Below are 23,209 nucleotides of genomic sequence, written 5' to 3' on the forward strand. Positions count from 1 at the left end.
TGCAGTTTTGTCTCCTACTCAAGTAATTGCATTCTTCTCAATCGGGCTGCAACAAAGGTTTGCCACAAATTCCTAGGATGGAAGAATCGACTTCCAAATAAGACTGGATAGACTTCTTTGAATTTAAAGAACAAGAACAGATCTCATGGACACAAAATTCATACAGGTTAGATGCAGAAATGGTGTTCCCAATACAAGGGAAATCCAGAACGAGGTCATAATTAAAAGAATAAGGGGCAAGACATTGCATGCTGAGATGAATCTTCTCACACAACTGAATTCCCCAATCACAAAAACTGTTTGAGGCCAGTAAAGGAGTTGGATGTGGCTGCTTTACTTAAAGGGTATAGATAGTCAGTAAGCAGGAATATACACACACTACCCAGATGTAAATAGTACAAGATGGACGAATTTCATGCACTGGGTTTAAATTGCCAATATGCAGACAGAACCCTTGGTTTCAGGTTACTAGTACTCAAAAACAGTAGGCACTTTGAAGCAGGGAAAACACCAGTCTGTAAAGGCAGAAGTTCTTCACCCTTACTCCTAAAGACTTACCTCTCTGAATGCGGTGGCTGGCTCTGAGACGCCAATTCCAACCCTTCTTGGGGGGTGGTGGGGAAGGATTAATTGGTGGAGTGCAGTGCTCTGCTGCCTGACCTGAATGGACAACTACTGCAAGCCGCTGGTTAGGGGCAGGCTGATGACACCATCACCTCTCTCCCTCCATGACCCCTTCAAGGTAGGGGCAGGATCCATAGTGGGCTGTAACAGCTGTGCTCTGCAGCTCAAAACACGGCAAAGCAATGGCAGTCTTCCCTACCCATAATCCCCATGCAGCTGGAACTGATCTGGGAAACAGTGGTTCCAACTGTGTGGGTGATTATGGGTGGGTAGACAGCCATTGTTCTGCTGCCTATTTATGGTGCTACAGCACCAGTTGCCACCCCTCCTTTGGATCTGGAGGGCACTACGAGGCACCTCTTGATATGAATGCAACACTAGAGCAGCCTTTTAGAGTGGTTGTCTGAAAGGCAAGTTTTAAGTTTTCGATCCATTCTTGTAGCCGGCCTCCAGGTGGAGGCCTGACATGAAATGGCCTATTGTGATGCACTTTTGTACCCTTCTGCTTTAGTGTTAGGATGCAGAGACTAGAACAAAAATTATGCAACTAAGTGAGGCAAGTGTGAAATGACCACCTTATTTATTCAAGTTAAAATAGAAATTACAGGTTTAAAAATGCATAGAGGAAAACCATTTCAACACAAATTAACCAATGGAAAACCAAACTGGAGGAAAAAAGCCAGGAAATGCATAATTTCAATTTGGCAAAAAAACAGTGCAGTAGCCTAAAAGGCCTTGGTGCTGCACCATACCACATTGATGCAATTTATTCATGATATTGAATTAAAAATAGTCTCTTTTGGTTTTTACCTTTCAGTCCAGTGGAGTACTGCAAGCCTGGCACTTTGGACTCATTAGATATTTACAGTATCTTTAAAAAAAACTTGGGACCATTATTATTAACACAGCTTTAGAGAAGCAACTTGCATACAAGGAACTGTTTGATCAACCAACTATTGAATATTTTCATTACAAATGCAAAATGCATCAAGAACCACATTTAGATTTGTGTATTGCCAGCAATTACACAGAACCAGTTACACAGTGCAGGGAAGAACCAATTCTTAAAATTTGGAAATCAACTGATATTAATGTCGTCAATAAAAATAGCTTATTGGAACTGTAATACATAAAAATGCTAAAGATACAAATTACTTTTCAACACTACAAACATATCCACACAACTTCAACTTCTTTGCCCAATGGTGAAATGCAATGAGCTAGCCTCTCAAAAACCAAAAGATTCTGGAAAACCAAATTTAAATTTAAAGACTTGTTTTAAAGGGGAAAACCCAATGTCATCAAGGAAGTCGGTTTGCTGATTAAAAAGGTAGGTCACTGAACAGTCTTGGTACAAGATTGTCATTGTGAATATAGTAGTACAATATTTACACAAGAGGGTAGCTGGCAGCAGTGGCTATTCCACAGTTGTTTCCTCTGTCTCTGGCCATCAATATGTATCCCTTGTCGCCCCATTGTTCACTCCAGCTAACAAAAAAACAAAAGTATTTCTTTAAAATCACGTGACATTTAACAAATTAAATTTGAAAACAAGAAGTGTACTTTACCTGTTTTTAACAATCCAATATCTCTTCCCATCAGCATCTTTTTTCTCATAGCCATAACCTACAACTAATACACCATGGTCAAGGTCTGTGGAACTGCAGTCCTCTTCATAATAAATACCTTTTGATAAAACAAACATTCACATTTCAGATTTTCTGAAGTATAATTTACACAAGTTCACAGCATTGCTACATCAAATCTCTATACTGCAAACGTAAAAAGGGAATGCATCTCTGGTTCATTGGTTATACAATTTCAAAAACTTTTGGGACAGATTGGAAAGGAGTAGGTACATTGATTATGACAAAATATTAATGAATGGAATTTGAAAAAATATTACTAAAGCCCAGAAAGTACTCAAATTTTAAAAATCAGCAAAATCCTGACTATACTGAATGATGTTTTGCTGCTAGAAGCTAATCATTCAGTTCAGCAGGCTGGAGCCACCTTCAGCGTAGGAGGTGTTTTAGGCAAGTCTTTCCCCCAGATAAATCAAACTCAGCTGAAAAATTGGGTGAAAGCTTGATTTAGCATGGATCGAGGCAGAAATGCAGCAGCTGACTCAAAACTACCGGAACACCCCTTTGCTGGAATTGTGGCAGTTGGATCAAAAAGCTTTCCAAGTTGCGACCATGTAGAAATATATTCTCTTTTAACTATCCCCTTGTTTGTAGCTCTCCCATTAGCAAAATCCTTTCAACAGTGACCAGTCAAGCTCCTTTAGGGTTTGAACAAGGTCACCCACTCCAAAATCAGAGGAATTATGGACTCAAAGTGTTTAGCCTCATTAGTGTGATGAATCATTCACCTCAAGCCAAAGAAATCAACACCAAACACCTTGTACAACTTTCCATTATTACACTCCAATCCCTTTATTACAAGGCCAACATGCCTTTTGCTTTCTAATCTTAGAATTTAAAATTAAATTTTGGCCTTCAGCATGGAATCAGGCCCTTTGGGCCCACAAGCCCATGCCATCCAAAAACCCCAATTTACCTACAATTGCTGTATGTTTGGGAGGTGGGGGGAAGATAGGAAACCCATGCAGTCACAGGGCTAATGTACAAACTCCTTAAAGCCATTACACTATCTGCTACCCTAACCATGCCATTGGATTCTTAATGTGCATGACCTCTTCCTCACACTGAAGGTCCATTTGCCAGGTTTTCACTCACTGAATCTGTCCACACATCCTACTGTTGAATCACTAGGTCCAATCCAAAATGTTTATTTTCACATCAGTCCACCTGGCAACAGAGCATTAATGCAAAGATTGAATCACCAGCAAAAAAAAAATAATCAACCCTTGGGGTACTCTGCTAGTTGCATCCCTCCAGCCAAAGGAGTAGTTTATTCCAAGGTTGACAATTTCCCGCTGTCAACTAGCTTTTATACCACACTTCTTCCTATACACTGAGATCTCACCCGCTCTATTTTCCTCCTTTTTGAAAAAGTTAAATTAGCCTTCACTCCTGGAATTTAGCAGGTTGTAAAATTTCAACCAGTGTCCACAATGTTTGTGGATAATGCTTTTAAAAATCCTCTGATGCAAACTGTAGGACCTCCTCATTTGTCTGCACTTAGCAATGCTCGTTTCTCACACATTCATTCCTCATGATTTATTAGTGTTATTTCAAATTAACCCATCAGATATCTTAAAAAGACATTTCTAGTGTCTCCATGGTGAAGACTAGGGGAAAATAATGATTTACCATTTGCCGGTTATTAATTCACCAGCCTCATTCTCTGCAAGATTCACAATTACAGGTTGAACCTCTAATCTAGACGTCAGGACCTGGCCATTGCCAGACCACAGAAAATGCTGGAAAAAATTGACCCCTAAGAGAACCCCTTATGTAAATATACAAAAAGTAGAACAAAGCTTAAGAGGAAATAGTATTGTAGAGCAGCACAGTTAGCATTGGGATGTTGGTACAAACACCTGTGAGAGATATAGATATGTTTTTGGGAGATAAATTGGGAAAGTTTGTTTGAGTAGGTCACATACAAACGCGCAAGAGAGCTGGGACTGGAACAGGGCAAGCTGGCAAGCTTGTGGAAAGCCCCATTTGGAAGATTGGTTGAGAGTTCTTAATTCAGTCTGGTCAAAGGCCTTGTGGTTCACGCAAGAGGAGGCTATCTAATGTTTCACTTGAAATAAGAGAAACAAAGGCACTCTGGTGACCTGAAAGAAACATTATCATTTGGAGGAGGGCAAGTTTCATCAGCAAGACACTGAAGCGGCTGATTAAAAAGGAACAAATATCTCTCTGAAAACAGAAGAACCTTGCTGAGCAGTAACCATTTACCTTTCAAGCACCAAAGCCTGGTGAACTTTTAAATTCTGTGCACAGTACAAGAATTGCCTGTAACCAGTGAACTTCTAGGAAGAAGTGAGATTGGACTGTGAACCAAAGAACTTTTCTGAACTTACACATTACATACACGTGCACTTGGAATAAGAAGGGGGTTAAGTTAGTTAAGTCAATAGTGATAAATTAAAGTGCGATTCTGTTTTCATGTTTAAAGATAATTAAAAGCAACTTTTGTTAAGTACCATTTGTCTTGGTGAATATTTATTGCTGCTGGGTTTATGGGTCCTCTGGGCTCGTAACACAGTACCAGCAATTGGGACTGGGGTCCACATCCCACACTGCAAGTTTGCACAAATGGTGGCAGATTCAAAGTGTGCCAGACCACAGGAGTTCCTGTTTGCATAGTCATTGAAACAGGGTGTTTTGATATTACACACAAGGAATGAAAATTTTTTTGCTGAGGTTAGAGTTCATGCTTATTTTCACTGTACCTTCATACATGCAGCAAGTTCTTTCACTGCTGGATCTTTGAAAAGCTTCTTATCCTTCACATTGACACTTTTATATGCCCCACTTTGGCCACTTAACCATAAATAGTGCACCCATCTCAGAATTCCATTTCCAATTGGGGGGACATTCCCACTGTAAACATCTGTCACCATTTACAAACTGATTTTTTGGTTTATTTCCCACTTTCCCTTAGACAACAACCTTCATACCATTATAACTTGCCCTCACACCATCTGAATTCCATCAACTAGGAGGTGATGACGGAGGAGTCACGTGATGGAGTAGTGGCCGGACGGTGAACTCCAGCCCTCTCCAGAAAAGTCGGGAAAAACAAAGAAAAACAAAGGCACAGAAATAAAAGTTACAGAAAAGTGAGTATAAAGGTGGAAAGAAGATGGCGACAAAAAAAGAAAAATCGAAAGCAACGGTAAGAAGAGAGGAAGAGAAGACAAAGGAGGAAAAGGTGAAGGCCTTACCTGTCCGAAGAGGCCCGCTGTGGAGAGAGAAACCCGCTCCCTCAGGTCAGTAAATAATGGACTACAAAAATGGCTCGCAGAGCCGAGTAAAAGTGCGCAACCGCGCATGCGCGATGCGAATGAAAAAAACACACCGACGGGAGGGGGGACCAGCTGGGGAGTCGATCTCCACAGCCGGCAACGACAGCTACAGAACACCTGCAGCAAGAAGAGACCACAGAAGACAATAGAAACAAGAAGAGGAGGAAAGGGCACCAAAGAAACAACAGATGGTCAACCCAGAGGAAGAAGAGGAAGAGTACAGTGAAATAGAAGAAGAAAAGAAAGGCAAGGTAAAGGATATACTTGCTCTTATTAAAGGATACATGGAGTCATTTAAAGAATGGCAAACACAGGAATTTAAGGATTTAAGAAAAAGAATAAACAACACAGAAGAGAAAATAAATAAAATGGAGATGACCTTAACAGAAATGGGAAAGAAAATGGACAAGATGGAAGAGCGGGCAGTAGCAGCAGAAATGGAGGTAGAAGACTTAAAAAAGAAATTGGAGAAATCTAATAAAAAAACTAAAGAGACACAAGAACTACTAGCTCAAAAAATAGATACAATGGAAAACCATAACAGAATAAATAACAAAGATAGTGGGCCTTAAGGAAGATGAAGAAGGCAAGAATATGAGGGAGTTTATAAAAGAGTGGATCCCTAAGACGCTAGGATGTCCAGAACTACAGCATGAAATGGAAATAGAAAGGGCACATAGAGTATTGGCCTCTAAACCACAACCACAACAAAAACCAAGATCTATTGTAGTAAAATTCCTAAGATATACTACAAGAGAAAAGGTACTGGAGAAGACAATGGAAAAAGTAAGAGAGGGCAACAAACCACTGGAGTATAAAGGGCAAAAAATCTTCATTTATCCAGATATAAGTTTTGAACTCCTAAAGAAGAGAAAAGAGTTCAATACAGCAAAGGCGATTTTATGGAAGAAAGGGTATAAATTTATACTAAAGCATCCAGCGGTATTGAAAATATTTATTCCAGGACAACAAAACAGACTATTCTCGGATCCAGAAGGAGCACGAAAATTTGCAGAACAATTACAAAAATAGACTGAGGGAGGAAGACGGGTAATGAGAGTTAAAATGATCACGATTGATATGTATGTGGGTAAAGACAAAAATTGACTGAGGGATGAAGACGGGTAATGAGAGTAAAAATGATCACGATTGATATGTATGCGGGTAAAGAGGTATAAGAGTGAATAGAGACAATGAGCATACGTGAATGTATCTGTACTTAGAGGAAAATATAGATAGTATAGACAAGAATTAATAAGGGAAGGTAATGGAATAGAGAGAATAAGGAGGGAATTAAAAGAGTGACCTTTGTGACATATGAAAAGTGAAATCTTTTCTGGGGGAGGCGGGGTGGGGGGAAATAGCGGTCACTGCAAAATCAGTTGACGCCTGCGAGTGGATTCGCAAATCCAAATGGAGAGGGGAGATGTGGTTGTCCGACAAGGGATAAAGGACAACTCAGGAGGTGAAGGGGAGATTGGGGATAAATAAGATAGAAATAGGAGAATAAGGAAAATGTTGGATGTTGTAGGAATGTTGTCTTATAAAGAGTTGAAAATAAGAAAACAGAAATGGAAAAGGAGGAAAGGTAATGATGGAAAAACGGAAAGAGATAAACAAAATATAAAAGGGCTACGCTGAAATATATGTCTTTAAATATTAATGGAATACATAACCAAATTAAAAGGAAGAAACTACTAAATTTAAATGAATAAATGTATTCCATTAGAAAAAATAACAGATAGGTTAAGAAATAATATTGAAATATTCGAGCAAGTATAGGAGCCTTACATTAAATACAATAGCGAATACCTACCGGGGACAAACAGTACCTAAGTTGATGGAAGGAGAAGGAAAGAAAAGAATGGACTCAGTAGAATTTCTGGTGTAATTTTGTTGAATGACAACATTGTCTGACTGGCTTAATGCAACCTAGATTGTATACCTAAAATGGATGAGAGGGGGGGTGGGGGGGTGGTTTGGGAGGAAAGGGGGGGGGAGAAAAAGTCACTGTATATGTGTGAAAAAGAAATAGTGTATATCATGGCTTATGTGATTTATGGTGTGAAAAATAAAAAAATTTTAAAAAAAACAAAAAAAAACTAGGAGGTGATGACCACCAAAGGAATCTTCAGCCCTGCAATTTCTTGTTAATCCTTCATTGCCCATGATCAAATCTAAAACAGCCTGCTCCAGGGTCAGCTCTGTAGCATAACCATTTTATTATGGAGCAATCCCTGACATTTTATGCAATATCCTAACCAGTTTGGTTTGTATCAATGTGTAGATCAAAATCTCTCATGGCAATTGCTCTAGATATTTCCCCACTTGTGTTCAGTCCTCTCCAGTGTCATATTTTGGACACCCATCTACTAAAAAGCCTTTTCCCTGCTATTCACGATTTCAAATAAACGCAATTCAATGGACTCTGCATCAAAACTCAACATTGCTCTATTACCTTCATTGATATTCCCAAAAGGGCAGCATAGTTAACCAAACAACCAACCCCATTTATCCTCCAACCACAGCTCTAATAGCTATTAGATCATTTTCAGATTGCCTTCTGTACTGTCACCTGGTACATTTCTTACAACTACTGCATGCATAATTCATGTCCAATTAAGCATTTATTTTTTTCAACTAAATACAGTGTACAAGTTTAATTCCAGAATTTACTTGCTGCATTTTCTGCCTTGGCCTGCAATATTATAATTTTTTTTTGATCAATCAAATTCTGTTATTGTCTAGTTTCAAGGTGTGCAACTGGAAACTCACGGAATGGAATACCATCAGCCAGAAAATTCCAAGCATCTGTGGGAACAACCTGACCAGTAACCATTCGATTTTCTTTTGTCAGCAATTAAATAAATAAATTCTTACCAGATTCATAGAACTGGAATGAATGATGTCCAGCATCTATAGCTACTGAAACTGGTCCGATACTAGCAACAGCTTTCATCAGGGCTTTTTCTTTGCCATTTGGAAGGTCCACAAATCCAGAGTCATTGGCAGAATTATATTTTGCGTCATAACGACAAGGTCCATCATCCTGAAGAGCAGAAAGTTTGTCAGATAATACATTAGATCACATTTTGTCTGAAAATACAAAGAATATTTTCTCTAAATTGGTCAGTAATAAGTAACCCTTCGAGTAAGGGGGTGACAAAAAAAAAATCAAAGGAAAATAGAGGCATACAATAATAGGTTCAAGAGCAAAAACCGTTGTCATGGCCCAAATGCTCATTTCCTCGCGTAACATTGTATTCCTCAACTACTAGAAGATGTAGCTTCTTGGTGGAAACAGATGGGGGGGGAAGAAAGAGGGCAAAAAGAAAAATCACGGAAAATTTTTACCAAATACCAGAAACCATTGGTATGCAGCATCTTTAAAATTGCTAATGCTACCAGGTGAACACAACAAAGTGCACAATACTTGTGGCAACAGGAAAAGCCCCAAAATTAAATAAATACAAGTAAACAAGAGGTTTTTTTTAATGAAAGGGTCATTAAAACAATTCACTCCATTTAAGCATTCAAAAATATTTGAAGAATCAATAACCCAATGGACAAATTCAATACCCATTTCTAAATGAAGCCAAGAGACAAAAATGTTCAATTTATATTCAATACATTGGAGAGTTAAACTCAGGTTTAAAGTTTAAATATATTTCAGAAATTTCAATTACAGTTGCTCAAGCTTTGTTTACATACCACAGTTCATTAGATCAATAGATTTTGTGCTGCATTGTAATTAAGGTAAACATTCAGCTTAAACCATGCAGGTGACTTCTGCATATTGTAGAGGGGAGGATATCACAAAACAGCCATGTTATAGACAAAAGTGCTGGAGAAATTCAGGTCAGAGGAACTCAGGCCAAAAACACTAGTTATGTATCTAGTTCCTCCAGTACATGTTTTTACAACAGTGTCTGCATACTTTTGGGTTACACTGGAGAAACTCAAAGTCATACACAATGACTCCAGAGTTTTATGTACACACACCCGATGAACTGCCCAAGCTTGAAACATTGGTTACCCTTTACTGCCAATGAGTGCTGCGTTACCTGTCAAATTTCATCAGCTGATGTATTTATTGCACTCAATCCAAGCAAATGCAACTTCCTTGTTCAACATGGGCTATTTTGATACCCTCCCCTCTGCAAATGATGCAGGAGGTACCTGTATTGTTAAAGCCAAATGTCTCTCAATTACAATGCAGCACAAAATAAATTCTATAGCTTCTACAGCAACACAGCCGACAATGTGATGATGCAACATGAAGCCACACATACACGACAAAATATTAAAAACCTCCATCAAGAGCAAATTTCATTTTACATCTTTAGATTTTTTGGTAGCAATCTGAATTTAGCAAGCCCCAAGGGCCTAAATACAGGGTACAACTATACTGTGAAATGAAACAAAGTGAGCACAAAGTTTCAGAATCAGGAAATGAATTTCTACTTTTAAAATTACCTTGCCAGTATAAGGATAAGATTCTTCAGAGTCAATTCCACCATTATCTTCCACATACTGAAATGCTTGATCCATCAATCCCCCATCACATCCATCATTTCCCTCAGGTTTCGAGCAGTCCACAAGATTCTGCTCACTGAGAGAGACAAGCTTGCCAGTTTTTCTAAAGTTTTGCCCTTCAAGAGCTCCAGTAGTACTAAAAGCCCAACATGAGCCACATTGTCCCTATGGAGAAAAATTGATAGGTAACTATTAAACTATTTTTTTTTTTTTAAAAAGTCAGTACTTCTATTACAGGGCTATGATAAACACATACCTGGTCTTTAACTGCAGTTACATATCCATGCTCACGCCAATCTAACTTCCTTGGAATTTCCAAGAAATTTGGCTCTAGAAAGAGAGACCCTTTAACCTTCTTAATACCATGTTTTGGACCTTTGTAGCCATTCATTATCTGTCCAAATTCTTCATTTGTCTGCGAAAACAAAAGAAATATCACTTTCAAGTAATTATACCATTTAGTAAAGCATTTTCATTTAGGACCCAAACAGGGAGTCTCATGGAAACTCTATTTATGTCAATTTCCACAACTTTGAACATTACAGCATAGAAAACAGGCCCTTCTTATCCAAAGCTGGCAGCTTGCTCCATATTCCCACCACACAAGAAACTTCCCATGAACTTCTCCCCTTTCACCCTTAATCCATGTCCTCTGCTTTGTATCTCACCTACCCTTGTGGAAAAAGCCTACCTACATTTTACTCTATCCCTACACCTCAATTTTAAATATCTCAATCCAATCTCTCCCTTTATTCTTCTACCCTCCAGGGAATAAAAGTCTTAACTTGTTTAACCCTTTCCCCGTAACTCTGTTCCTGAAGTCCGGGCAACATCCTAGTAAATTTTCTCTGCACTCTATCTTATTGATAGCTTTCCTGTAGTTAGGTGTGACCAAATCACACAATACTCCAAATTTGGCCTCACCAATGTCTTGGACAACCATCATAACATCCCAACTCCAATCAATGAAGGCTAATATGCCAAAAACCCTCTTTACAACCCTATCTACCTGTGACTCCACTTTTATGGAATTATACATTTGTATTCCAGATCCCCCTTTTGCATTTTACTGCTTAGTGCCCATACCATTTACATCTAACTGTGATTTGTTCTTAAGTGCAACACCTCACACTTGTCTGCATTAAATTCCATCTGCCATTTGCAGCCCATTTTTCAGTTGGCCCAGATCCTCCTGCAAGTTTTAAAAGCCTTCCTCACTTTTCACCACATCTGCAAACTTGTTGATCCAATTTATCATATCTAGAATGATATAGGTGACCAAAAAAAAACCCATGCACTGATCCTAGGGCCATGCCACTAGTCAGACTAAAACATGAAGGTCTACAGACACTATGGTTGAAGTCAAAACACAATGCTGGAGAAACTCAGCAGGCCAGTGTCCTTTATATAGCAAAGAGAAAGATACATAACCAGCATTGAGGGCTCAAGCCTGAAATGTCAGTTATGTATCTTTGCAATATAAAGGACACTGTTTGATCTGCTGAGTTTCTCCAGCATTGCATTTTTACTAGTCACAAGACCTCCAATCAGAGGTAAATATTAACTACCACTCTCTGGCTTCACTATTAAGTCAAGGTTGAATCCAGTTTACCACCTCACCATGAATTCCGTCCGAGCAACTGAACATACCTGACTAACATCCCATGTAAGTCTTCTAATATCCATGTAGACAACATCCAGTCTTTTCTTCAACTTTCCTGATAACCTCCACAAAAAAGCTGCAAGATTTGTTAAACATGACCTACCATGCAATAAGCCATGTTGACTGACCATCCCTAATCAGTCCCCATTTTTCCAAATACTTGTATATCCAACCTCTTAAAACACATTTCAATAATTTACCTACTACGATGTCAAGCTCACTGGCCTATAAAATCCTGGGTTATTTTTGGAGTTTTGTTAAACCATTGGAACAATACAAGAAATTATCCAATCCTCCAGCACCTCACCTGTGGCCAAGAACATTTTAAGTACAGGTATACTGTATCTGCCAGGGCCCTGCAATTTCTGCACTAGCCTCCCTCAACACAAAAGGGAATATCTTGTCAGGCCCTGGGGATATATCCACCTTTGCTTCAAGGCATCAAGCACCTTAGCCTCTAATCTGTATACATTCCATGACCTTATAACTTGTACTTGTTGGCCTCACTTCTAAACTCTTGCCAGTTTCCGGAGTTAATACAGATGCAAAAAAAAACTATTTAAGATATCCCCCATCTCCTCTTGCTCCATACATAACTAAGCATTCCAATCTTCAAGAGAACCAATTTTATCCCTCACTTTCCCTTTACTCTTAATACAACTGAAGAAACCTTCAGGACAGGGATGGCCAACCCACGGCACATGCGGCAAAAGTACCACATTGGATGATTGGAAGTGGTGCGTTGCACTCCAGTGATAAAAGTAAGCCTATTTGTAAAAATTATTAACCAAAAATATTTGTAGAAAAAATCTAACAAGAATTCAAGTAGCTAGAGCTAGAAATGGCTTTTACTGAAAAAATCTAAAAACTGGCAATTTTTAGCAATTTTCTGTACACTTTTTTGGTGAATGTCATCTTTTAAAATTTAATTTAAAAAAATTAGATTAGCTATGTTAAACGCTACACAAATTGTGCCATCCAAATTTTTAAATTTAAAATTTAGACTTGCAGCTCAATTACAGGCCATTTTGGCCCATGACCCATTCTGCCCAATTTGCACTTAATTAAGCTACACCCCAATACATCTTGAATGGTGAGAGGAAACTGGAATCCCAGGAGAGAACGTACCAACTGCAAGATTTGATCCCTGGTCCTGTAAAGGTGTTGCACTAACTGCTACACCAACCATGCTTTTTCACAGAAAGCAGATTAGTGAGTCAAATTAGGAAAGAAGGGCTTTTGTTCTGCAGTCATTCCATAACTATTCGTTTAATACTTGTTTGATCCTGAGGTGCCAGGCATCTGTACCAGTGGTGCATCACATGTTTTTGCCAGTCAGTTTACAACTGACACTCATGTGCCAGAGGTGTGTCCTTTGTGAACATTTGGAGTTCTGTTACTTTTTCAGAAATTAAGTCTTGTTTTCACATTCAGTTACTTGTATCACAGTGTAAAAGAAAATGAGCAAAAGAAAAGCAGAAAGTGGAGTGAATTCAATGAACAGTGGGAAAAATGAGCTCTTATTTATAGCAGGTCTGTCAGGAAAACCATGGTGAATTGTTTGCGAATAGAAGACATGATCTTAATAGATGCTATAAAACAACATTAAACTGAAACAGAAGGAAAACCGAAGCTAGTGCGTGGGTCAGATAGAAAGAATGTGATTAAAATAAAGGAAATCAAAAGAAAATATTTGTTTAAAGTTGTGAAAGTTTGGAATCCTATGAAATTGTTTGTGTTGGTTAAAAAGCTGAAGTCTTTCTCTGCTGGAGAAGAAATTGTTAAACCTTGTCATAATATTTGGTGATTAAAAATATTGACAGAGACAAAATTGCTCTATCAAAGCAAACATTTTGCTACGAGACACACCAAAAAAAACTCATGTATCTGAGCAAATAAAGATCATTATCTTTGGACAAATCTGTTGACGTGATGCAGCCAAGTTAAGCATTTTCAGAAGAGGAATTGATGATAATTTTAGCATCTTTGAAGAACTTAACAGTTTTGAGACGATTCATGGAAAACCAAGAGGATCAGATATATTTGACAAAATCATGCCTAGAAAATCCACAAGAAGATTCTAGTAAACTCACTGGGTGTTTGTACTGACAAAGGACCATCAATGATATGTAACACTGCTAGAACTACAACTTTGCTTGAAAAGTTTTTGGGTTGTTCTCTACTAAAGTATCACTCCATTATACACCAAGAGTCTTTAAAAACTTTAAATTTGCAGCATGTTATGATACTGGTTGTGAAATGCATGAATAAAATTAACAAGAAGATTAAACAGACAAGAATTCAGAGAATATTGTGAAATGTTAGATGTGGAATATAGCAGTCTTGTCCTTCATTGTGAGGTGCACTGGCTTTCTAGGACAGGTTATGAGCAGATTTTGGAAACTGAAAAATACTGTTCATAATTTTCTAGAAGAGAAAAATGAGCTACTTGAGGAAAGAGCCCTTTTATGAGATAACAATTGGCTATTTGATTTAGCATTTTTAGTTGATGCTACCAGCCATCTCAGAACTAAATTTGAAACTCCAGGTCAAGAACGAATTGTCTAGTAAATGATATCAACGCATTCACATTGAAGTTAAAAACAGTTCACCTCAGATAGAAAGAGGATTTGAGCCAGTTTCCACATTTCAAAAGAGCAGAGTGAATGTGCTGAAGGTAATGGCAATTTTACAAACTATATTAAAAATGCAAGAGTAATTTGTGATTTTGCTAAAGAAGACTGAATACTTGGATTTATAAGCCCATTTTCAGAGTAAAAAAAAATGAAGATGCCGGGTAACACACTGTACAAATGGAACTTGTTGACTTGAAAACAAATTCATTATTGAACATGAAATTTGATGAGCTTCCTTCAGTCCCAAATGCTTCTGACGTGATTAATTTCTGGTGATCATTACCCTGTGAACATGTTCCAGAATTAAGAAAATTTGCCTCGTTAAATCTTGTTTCAGAACCGAGGAAAAAGCATTTTCAGCCATGAAATTGATTAAAACAAAATGAGGTCTTGATTGACTGATTCAAATTTGAATAAATTTCTGCTGCTCTCAATAAAACATTAAAAGATTGGTGGAATCACGACAGACTCAAAAGCAAGAGTGGTTAGTGCAACACCTTTACAACACCAACAATCGGGACCAGGGTTCAAATTTTGCATTCTCTGTAAGGAGTTTGTACGTTCTCCCCATGTCTGCATAGGTTTTCTCCAGGGACTCCTGTTTCCTCCCATCATTCAAAACATACCAGGTTAACTGGGTGTAAGTTGGACAGCACAGACCCACAGCATGGTAACAGGCCATTTTGGCCCATATCTAAATTTTTAAAATTTAGTCTCATTAAGGTAATATTCATCTTGTTTTTGTATTAAATCAATACATCATGCGAGAGACATGAATATAAAAGGTTGGCCACACCTGCCTTCAGATTTTAATTCCCCTTGTCTGCCAAAGCAACCTAGTGTTTCAGTTTTTTTTTTAAAAATGCCCCTCAAGTACCTTGTTTGCTCATTGTTACCTATATCTGCTATACACCTCTCTCCACTTAATCAGATCCTCAATTCCCTCAAATACCTGGTCACTGCTGTGGAAGTAGAGAGGAACTTCAAAATCTAGTAAAGCCATTCTTTCAAGTAGAATTTTTTTTTTAAAAAAAGGACATTTCACTTAGAAGCATGATACAATGCTTAGTTTGTTTACATTATCTGTTCAGTTGTTGGTTTATATCTTTTGCTTTGTGTATTTTTATTTTTTGCACTATTCTGTCACACCCACAAGAAAAAGGAATCTCAGGGTTATACATGATGTCACGTACATACTCTGACAATAAATCTGAAAGTCTCCATTGTTGGCAGCAATGTACCCACAGCTTTTTTTTAATGTCTTCACACATGCAAGCAAATTATTGCAACAATTCTATTAATACTTATCTACCCACCATATCTCCAAAGTGGTTCATTCCTAGCCGGAATGATTGTTTTCCAAGAGAATGTTCCAAGTTGTGAAGTTCAATTTTTCGAAGGTTCTTTTCCCATACCATTCGCCTCCAGCCTTCTTCTTTCTGAAAAGAAAAAAAATCCTCAAAATCTATACATTTATCCAAGACACATCAAGTAGAAATTAGCAAGCAACCACATTACTTGTTCATAGTTCTTGTGATGCCAACTTTTCCACTGTTTCCAGGGTTCATCCAATTCAGGATCCAAGAGTGGGACTGCAAAGATTCCATTCAGGCACAATGAAAGCAAACAGTAGAGCTTCATCCTAGAGAGTACAGCCACAAGTTATACTGATGCCTCCATGGGCAGTTGCATTCCTCACAAAATATTCAAAGAAAAATGCAAGTCACTGTAATGCTTGGAGACTGATACCAGGTTTCAGATACCAAATTAGTCGACATGGGCAACGCAATCCGCCTGGAATCAAAAATCACAAGGCGTAATAGTGCAATAAATCCAAAAGCGACAAGTCTGGCTGGAAACGGAAGGGGGAGGGTGGGAAGGGTGGAAATAAATCATCGCCACCTTTTGTTTTTAGAAATTCGCCCGAAACCCAGTCATCACCGCATTACTCGAATCAACGTTTCGATGGATCAAGGAAGCAAACAAGCTACATTCCGAGTAAAACGTGACCTGCGTCGAGATGGGAGCCCCTCATAAAGCCGCAAACATCCCAGAATTGCGGCTCTTCCCAAAGCCATTCCCGACATTGAAGCAGCCGAATCGCTGCCATTAAAACAAAGATAGATTCACCTCAGCTCCTCCAGTGCGCGAGGTCAGGAAAATGATGTCCACACAACCGGAGGCAGGAGCTGACACCAACACTTGGACCCTCCGCACGCCCACTCCGAATTGTCCCCGGCGCGGAGCCCAGCTGTTTATATGGGTTACGTCATCGCAGTGCTGGTCCAGTCTCATCCATGATTGGTCCGATCCAAAACAGGGATGCAAGCGCGTGACCACCACACCCGTCCCGAGTTGCTCAGTTTCGGGCTGTGCCGCCTAGGCACGTGATCGCTGGGCATGTTCGTCACTGTGTTCCAGCCAAGGGTGGAGGGTCAAATTTTTAAACTAACAGATTTAATGCAAAACAACCCCACAAATTCCTGGAAGTACCATTCAGCTTTTCTCCTCATTGACTGGAATTGGTTTAACCACAAAAGTTTTATGCAAATACAAAAGGAAAAATAAAAGATTTCTGAAAGGTTTTAGGCGCTGACTAGAATGTGTTTAGCTATAAAACAGTTGTAAGCAAATACAAAAGGAAGGACAAATAAAAGATCTTTGAGAAGCTTGGGGCAGGATAGATTCCAACAATGCGTTATTTTGATAGTGTTTGGATATTACAACGCTGGTGGAAGCGTTCTAGGAGCCGTAGGTGATCACCTACGGCTCCTAGAACGCTTCCACCAGCGTTGTCTCCGCTCCATCCTCAACATCCATTGGAGCGCTTACACCCCTAACGTCGAAGTACTCGAGATGGCAGAGGTCGACAGCATCGAGTCCACGCTGCTGAAGATCCAGCTGCGCTGGATGGGTCACGTCTCCAGAATGGAGGACCATCGCCTTCCCAAGATCGTGTTATATGGCGAGCTCTCCACTGGCCACCGTGACAGAGGTGCACCAAAGAAAAGGTACAAGGACTGCCTAAAGAAATCTCCTGGTGCCTGCCACATTGACCACCGCCAGTGGGCTGATAACGCCTCAAACCATGCATCTTGGCGCCTCACAGTTTGGCGGGCAGCAACCTCCTTTGAAGAAGACCGCAGAGCCCACCTCACTGACAAAAGGCAAAGGAGGAAAAACCCAACACCCAACCCCAACCAACCGATTTTCCCTTGCAACCGCTGCAATCGTATCTGCCTGTCCCGCATCGGACTTGTCAGCCACAAACGAGCCTGCAGCTGACGTGGACTTTTTACCCCCTCCATAAATCTTCGTCCGCGAAGCCAAGCCAAAGAAAAAAAAGGATATTACAAGAGTCGCAAATTAAAATTGAATCATTTGAGGACAAATTAAAGGAATGTTAGGTACTCCTCTTGTGATCCAAAGCCAGAATTTGAATCCAAAGCTGCAGTATTTAAATACATGTTTGTGGTGATATGTTTCCTCCATTGTATATAGTTTTTGTTGACTACTGTATAGATGGAGCTGGCCCGCCTACTGATGACTCATGCCCTATGACTCTTCCCCTGTGGTCCTGGGCTATAAATGTCGAGCCACCTCTCCCTTCCCGCCATTCCTATAGCTGGATCTGGGCCGGCAAGGTTCTTCTGTACATTAAAGCCTATCGTTCCCTCAGTCTAGTCTTTGGGGTTACTGGTAGTGCACGACAATGGTGAAACATGAAAGTCTGCAGAACACAAAAATGTTGAAAACCAGGGCTCAAGCCCGAAAAGTTAGTGGCAGCAATGTACCCGACCATGCAGATAGAGAGGAGGGAAAAAAACGGAGCAGAGAGGAAAAGGAGGACTAGAGCCTTTTATGGAAAACATTAAAGTGATGATGGAAACAGTAATAGAGGCTTCAGAAAACAGCATTTAAAAAGTCCTGTCATTGGAGCTGGGAGAGTTAGGGAAGCTATGGGAGATTATCAGCAAGGGTGACTACTGTAGAGGAAGGAGTGGGAAGGATGGAAGGTAACATGGAGGGAATGGAAAATGGCAGGGAAACCTGGGCAAGGGAGAAAGAAAAAAATGTGGAATAGACTAAACAGCCTTGAGAATCTTAGCAAAAGAAATAACATAAAAATTGTGGGGGTGAAAGAGGAGATAGAAGGGAGGGATCCAATAGCATTCTTTAGGGAATACGTCCCAAAAATACTGGGAAGGGTGAGAGTGTGAGGGGAGGGGAGGGGGGAATTTTCAAATAGAAAGGGTTAGTCGCTCTCCCCTTCCAGGTCAGAATCAGAAGCCCCAATCTGCCCTGATTAGATTGATCACTTTACAGGAAAGGGAAAAAAAATCTTGTGGACAGCAGCCCTGGAAACAAGGGAGAGGGGCGGCCCTGTGGAATACAAGGGTGGGGGTGGGGGGTAAAGTCCTCTTCTATCCGGTCATCACCACGATGCTTCTTAAAAATGTTTAGGAAAATATTTAGGAAAAAAGGAATTGGATCAACTTTATTGTATCCAGCAACCCTGAAAATATTCCTGACAACAGGAGGGAGAAAATTTTTCTCCCTGAGGCTGGAGAGGCACTGAAATACATCAATATTTTGCACACACCCAAAAAAAATCACAAGGGAGATGGGGAGAGAAGGGGCTTTAAGCTAAAGGGTGTGAATATAGTTGGTTGTCTACAATGTGAAAACAATTGAAACAAATGCTATACCGATTTAACAAAAATAAATGTTTTGTTTTAAAAAGAGAGTTTGCTGGGAGCTCTGGAGTGATTAAATAGGTGGGAGCGTAAAAGATGGGTGCAATGGCCACACCCCATGATGAGAAGGGCAATGGCACCAAGAAGCTTTGTTTGGTGTCATGGGGGAAGGGAGGGTTGGATCAGTGGGGGGGGGGGGGCGCGCGAAGGGGTAGGGGCCATATATTATTTGTTTGGAATTTTTTTACATTTAGTCTTAATTTTTTAGGATTTATTTTATATTTGACTCAGCTGGAGGGAAACGGTGTATGGCTAGGCTACTATCAGATCATTCACTTTTGACTTTAACTATTGTCATGTCAGATAAATAGGTCATGGCGTACAGGTGGCACCTCAATCTGCTGCTATTGAAAAAAGCCAGAGTTTTGCAGTTATATTAGAGCTCAAATAGAAAAGTTTTGCAAAACCAGCTGTTCCTCCACTGCCAATAAATTTCTGCTATGGGATACATTAAAAGCTTACCTGAGCGGACAAATAATTGGATATACTAAAAGTATTAAAAGAGAGCATATCAGGGAGGTTAATGAATTGGAACAAGAGATAAATCAACTGGAAAAGGACAAGATTGGGCTCTGAGGGAACATACAGAACATTAACAAATAAAAAGCTCAAGTACAACATTTTGCAAACATACAAAATGGAAAAAGTAATATTAAGATCTAAGCAAAGGTACTATGAGCTGGGGGAAAGAATCATTAAGGTATTGTCCTGGCCGCTGAGGGCAGAGGAATTCGCAAGGACAATCAACGCAATTCAAACAGGGCCAGACAGGATTTCTTATAAACCGAAAGAAAGAAATGAAGTGTTTAGACAGTCTGAGTCGAAGGAGGATTTGGACAAAATGGAAGAATTCTTGTCCAACTTGGAATTGTCTAACCTAGAATCTGAGGAGTGAGAAGGGTTTTAAATACTCCCTTTTTGGAGGAAGAAATAGTAAAAGCATTGAGCTCGCTGAAGATCAATAGATCTCCGGGGGGGGGAGGATGGGTTCCTTCCCAAGTTTTATTTAGAATTCAACGACCTGTTAATGCCACTATTTATGGATGTGGTGGAACAGATGGCTGAGTCCCATACTCTCCAGAAGTCTTTTTCGATGGCAATAATTATGGTAAATCCTAAAAGGATAGGGATCCACTAAAGCCTTCCTCCTATAAACCAATCTCACTTTTGAACATGGACTACAAAATAATAGCTAAAGCTTTGGCAAATAATACCAAAATTAGTAAATCTGGATCAGGTGGGGTTCATTCAGAAAAGACAATCGGCAGACAATATAAGTAGGTTACTTAATTTAATACACCTGGCCCAGTCAAGGGCAGATCCAAGTAAAGCTGTGTCAATTGACCTGGGTCTATAGCCTGAGAGAGATGAGACTCTCAGACTTAAAAAAAATATTATTGGGTAGCCCAGGCAAGGTTTATTGCCTTTTTCTTCTAGAGGGATGGTTTACCCTCCTGGGCACAAATTGGTCTACACATGGAGACAGCAGGAGACATTATTTACAAATGGGACACCAAATTAGTAATGGAAAAAACAAACAACCCAATATTAAAAAACTTAGTTTGAATGTGACAAAAAATAAACCAGATAATTGGATTAAAAGTAGGGTTATCCCGTAAAACGCCCCTAACCCAGAATTAATTAATCCCTATGACTATGGGTAACAAGATCCTGGACACCTGGTGCCAGAAGGGGATCAGGTGTATCGAGGACTGCTATGAGAAGGGGCATCCTATGTCATTTGAACAAGTAAGAAACAAATTTGACTTATCAAACAAGACCTTCTTCTGCTACCTTCAATTAAGATATTTTTTGAGGGACAAATTAGGTCCATCTATGGCCCCACACTGTGTAGTGACGTGGAGACTCTAATTCAAAGGGGGATCACACATAAATTTATTTAATCTATGTATCTCCTGTTCCAAAATTAGACCCTGAAACCGGGTCTCCATAAAGCAAGGCAAAGATGGGATTGGGATTTGGGAATAACAATTCCTGAATGATGCTGGTCCGACCTCTGCCAGGACAGCATGAAGGCGGTAATTAACGCCAGATATAGACTGGTGCAATACAACTTTTTGCACCAGTTATACCTCATGCTGCAAAAATTACACAAGTTCAAAATGGAAATCTCTGACTTGTGTTTTAGATACGGCATAGAGAAAGGAACTTTTGTGAATTCGAGGAGATTAGGCACCAAGGTGAGACTCTTTTGGGTAGAATTAGGGGACATTTTGAAAAAAAAATCACAGGGGTGGAATATCCGCAGGACACAGCCTTGTTCCTGCTTGGAGACATTATGGACATGTGTCCAAGATTGTCCAAACATCAAATTCAATTTGTTAAGGTTCCCTTGGTGATAGCCAGGAAATACATAATGGTTACCTCGAAATCTGACTCTCAGCTAAACAAAGCAAGATGGAACATGGAGATGCAGAGATGCATTCCCTTGGAGAAAATTACTTATAACTTAAGGGGAAGATGTGGCACATTCATTGAGGTATGGCAGCCAGGTGTGATAAGCCTCCCCAGAGCCTTTCTCAACAGGATCTCATAAGCCCTGAAACACTGAGAATGAAGAGACAACTTGGAAATCCTGCCGCCTCTCCCTCCCCCTTTTCTTGTCTTCCCTTATATATTCGCATTATTATTTTTAATAATTGATTTTTATGTTTTTGCTTGGGTTGAATGGGAGGGAGGGTGAATGACAGAGGGAGTAGGGAAAGACGGGGAGAAGGAAAAAGGGAGTTCTTGGCAAACAATTATCTGTAAAAGGAGTGGATTGTTCCCCTATAACACTTGGTGAATACGAGTCTGTAAAACTATAAATAAAATTTTAAAACAAAAGCATAGTTTTATGGGTAAAGTGGGAGGTTTCCTTTAAGATGACTAGGATTTTTTAATTCAAGTTCATACCCTATACAGATAGAAAGTGTGTCCTACTGCAGGAGGCAACTTCTATACCTGCAGAAGTGTAAGGGGACAGGACAACACTTGGCTGGCTGCCAATCAGTCGGCCTGAATGGATCAAGCCCCACCCGGTTGGGTGTCAATCACCCTCCGGCCTCCGGAGGCTTCACATTGAGTTGCTGCAGCCACAGCCAGCCTGTCTCTGTGGAGGTTTTTGTGGATTAAAGCCTGTTGTTCAATCTTTACCTTGTGTGTGTCTGATTCTGTCTAACAGCGCACCACAATTTAATCCACAAAATTTTCCCACGGCTGCCATTGAAAAACTCCTGTGCGCAGGGAGCCTCGAGGTGTACCCACACCAACCGGAAGCCCAGACACGCTTTGAAATCTGGCAGCAGGCGGTTGAGGCAATCATCGAGGCACATGAGGATGACATCCTGGACACCGATCGGAAGAGGTTGGTCCTACTCCGGTCAAAGCTGGGTCCTTGAGCCTTCCAGGTAACCAAAGACTGCGCCATGTACAAGAGCGCAATGGAAACTCTTGAGAACTTGTACAAGCCCCCCCATGAATGTGGGCTGTGCAAGATACCTCCTCAACACCCAAGCCCAGCAACCTGGGGAGATGGCTGAATCTTACCTGGGACACTTGCGAGAGTTGGCACGACTGTGTCTGACTGAACCCAGGGTAGATGTAGAGGAGGTCGAGAAGCTGATCCAGGATGCCTTCGTCCGAGGGCTACGCTCGAGGGCCATCCGGCAGAAGCTGCTGGAGGACAACATCTATGCCTTAAACAGGACTGTGGAAGTGGTCCAAACCCTGGAAGCATCAGCCCTGCACGTCAAAGCCTTTGATTCCACGTTCCCCCAGGCTCCCTCATGGCCCTCTCACACTGCAGCTGCAATACCAGGCTGAGCTGGGGAGAACGTTGCTGCAGCAGGCGCCCGGCACCCTGTAAGTACTGTGGGTCCTAGTGAGGGTAAGATCGATGATCGCGCCAAAACTGCCCAGCTAGGAACCCGTATTGTTCCCGATGGGACAAGAAAGGCCACTTTGCAAAAGTGTGCTTCTTTAGACCTGCCGGCAGCTCAGTGGCCCTCTATGACCTCCCTACCTCCCACGCGGACCCTCCACG

General features: G+C 40.3%; 1 protein-coding gene across 1 annotated transcript; it reads right to left on the reverse strand.

Annotated features, from left to right (window-relative positions):
- Positions 1-1,187: 1,187 nt before the first annotated feature.
- Positions 1,188-16,647, reverse strand: ctsla (cathepsin La). Its single transcript, XM_069929523.1, has 8 exons — positions 16,538-16,647; positions 15,926-16,049; positions 15,724-15,846; positions 10,365-10,523; positions 10,049-10,273; positions 8,453-8,621; positions 2,193-2,310; positions 1,188-2,112 (listed from the first exon to the last, which is right to left on the reverse strand). The coding sequence occupies exons 2-8, from the start codon at positions 16,046-16,048 to the stop codon at positions 2,013-2,015; spliced, it is 1,017 nt and encodes a 338-aa protein (XP_069785624.1). The 5' UTR covers position 16,049; positions 16,538-16,647; the 3' UTR covers positions 1,188-2,012.
- Positions 16,648-23,209: the final 6,562 nt, after the last annotated feature.

This window comes from Narcine bancroftii, chromosome 1, assembly GCF_036971445.1.
Source record: "Narcine bancroftii isolate sNarBan1 chromosome 1, sNarBan1.hap1, whole genome shotgun sequence".
NCBI classification, from domain to species: domain Eukaryota; kingdom Metazoa; phylum Chordata; class Chondrichthyes; order Torpediniformes; family Narcinidae; genus Narcine; species Narcine bancroftii.

Excerpts from the sequence above, each read along its gene's own strand:
- ctsla (XM_069929523.1), bottom strand. The coding sequence starts at position 16,048 with ATGAAGCTCTACTGTTTGCTTTCATTGTGCCTGAATGGAATCTTTGCA. Across the intron at positions 15,847-15,925 it reads ATCACAAGAACTATGAACAA|AAAGAAGAAGGCTGGAGGCG; the intron begins GTAATGTGGTTG and ends TTTTCTTTTCAG. Across the intron at positions 2,311-8,452 it reads ATTCCAGTTCTATGAATCTG|GTATTTATTATGAAGAGGAC; the intron begins GTAAGAATTTAT and ends TTTTATCAAAAG.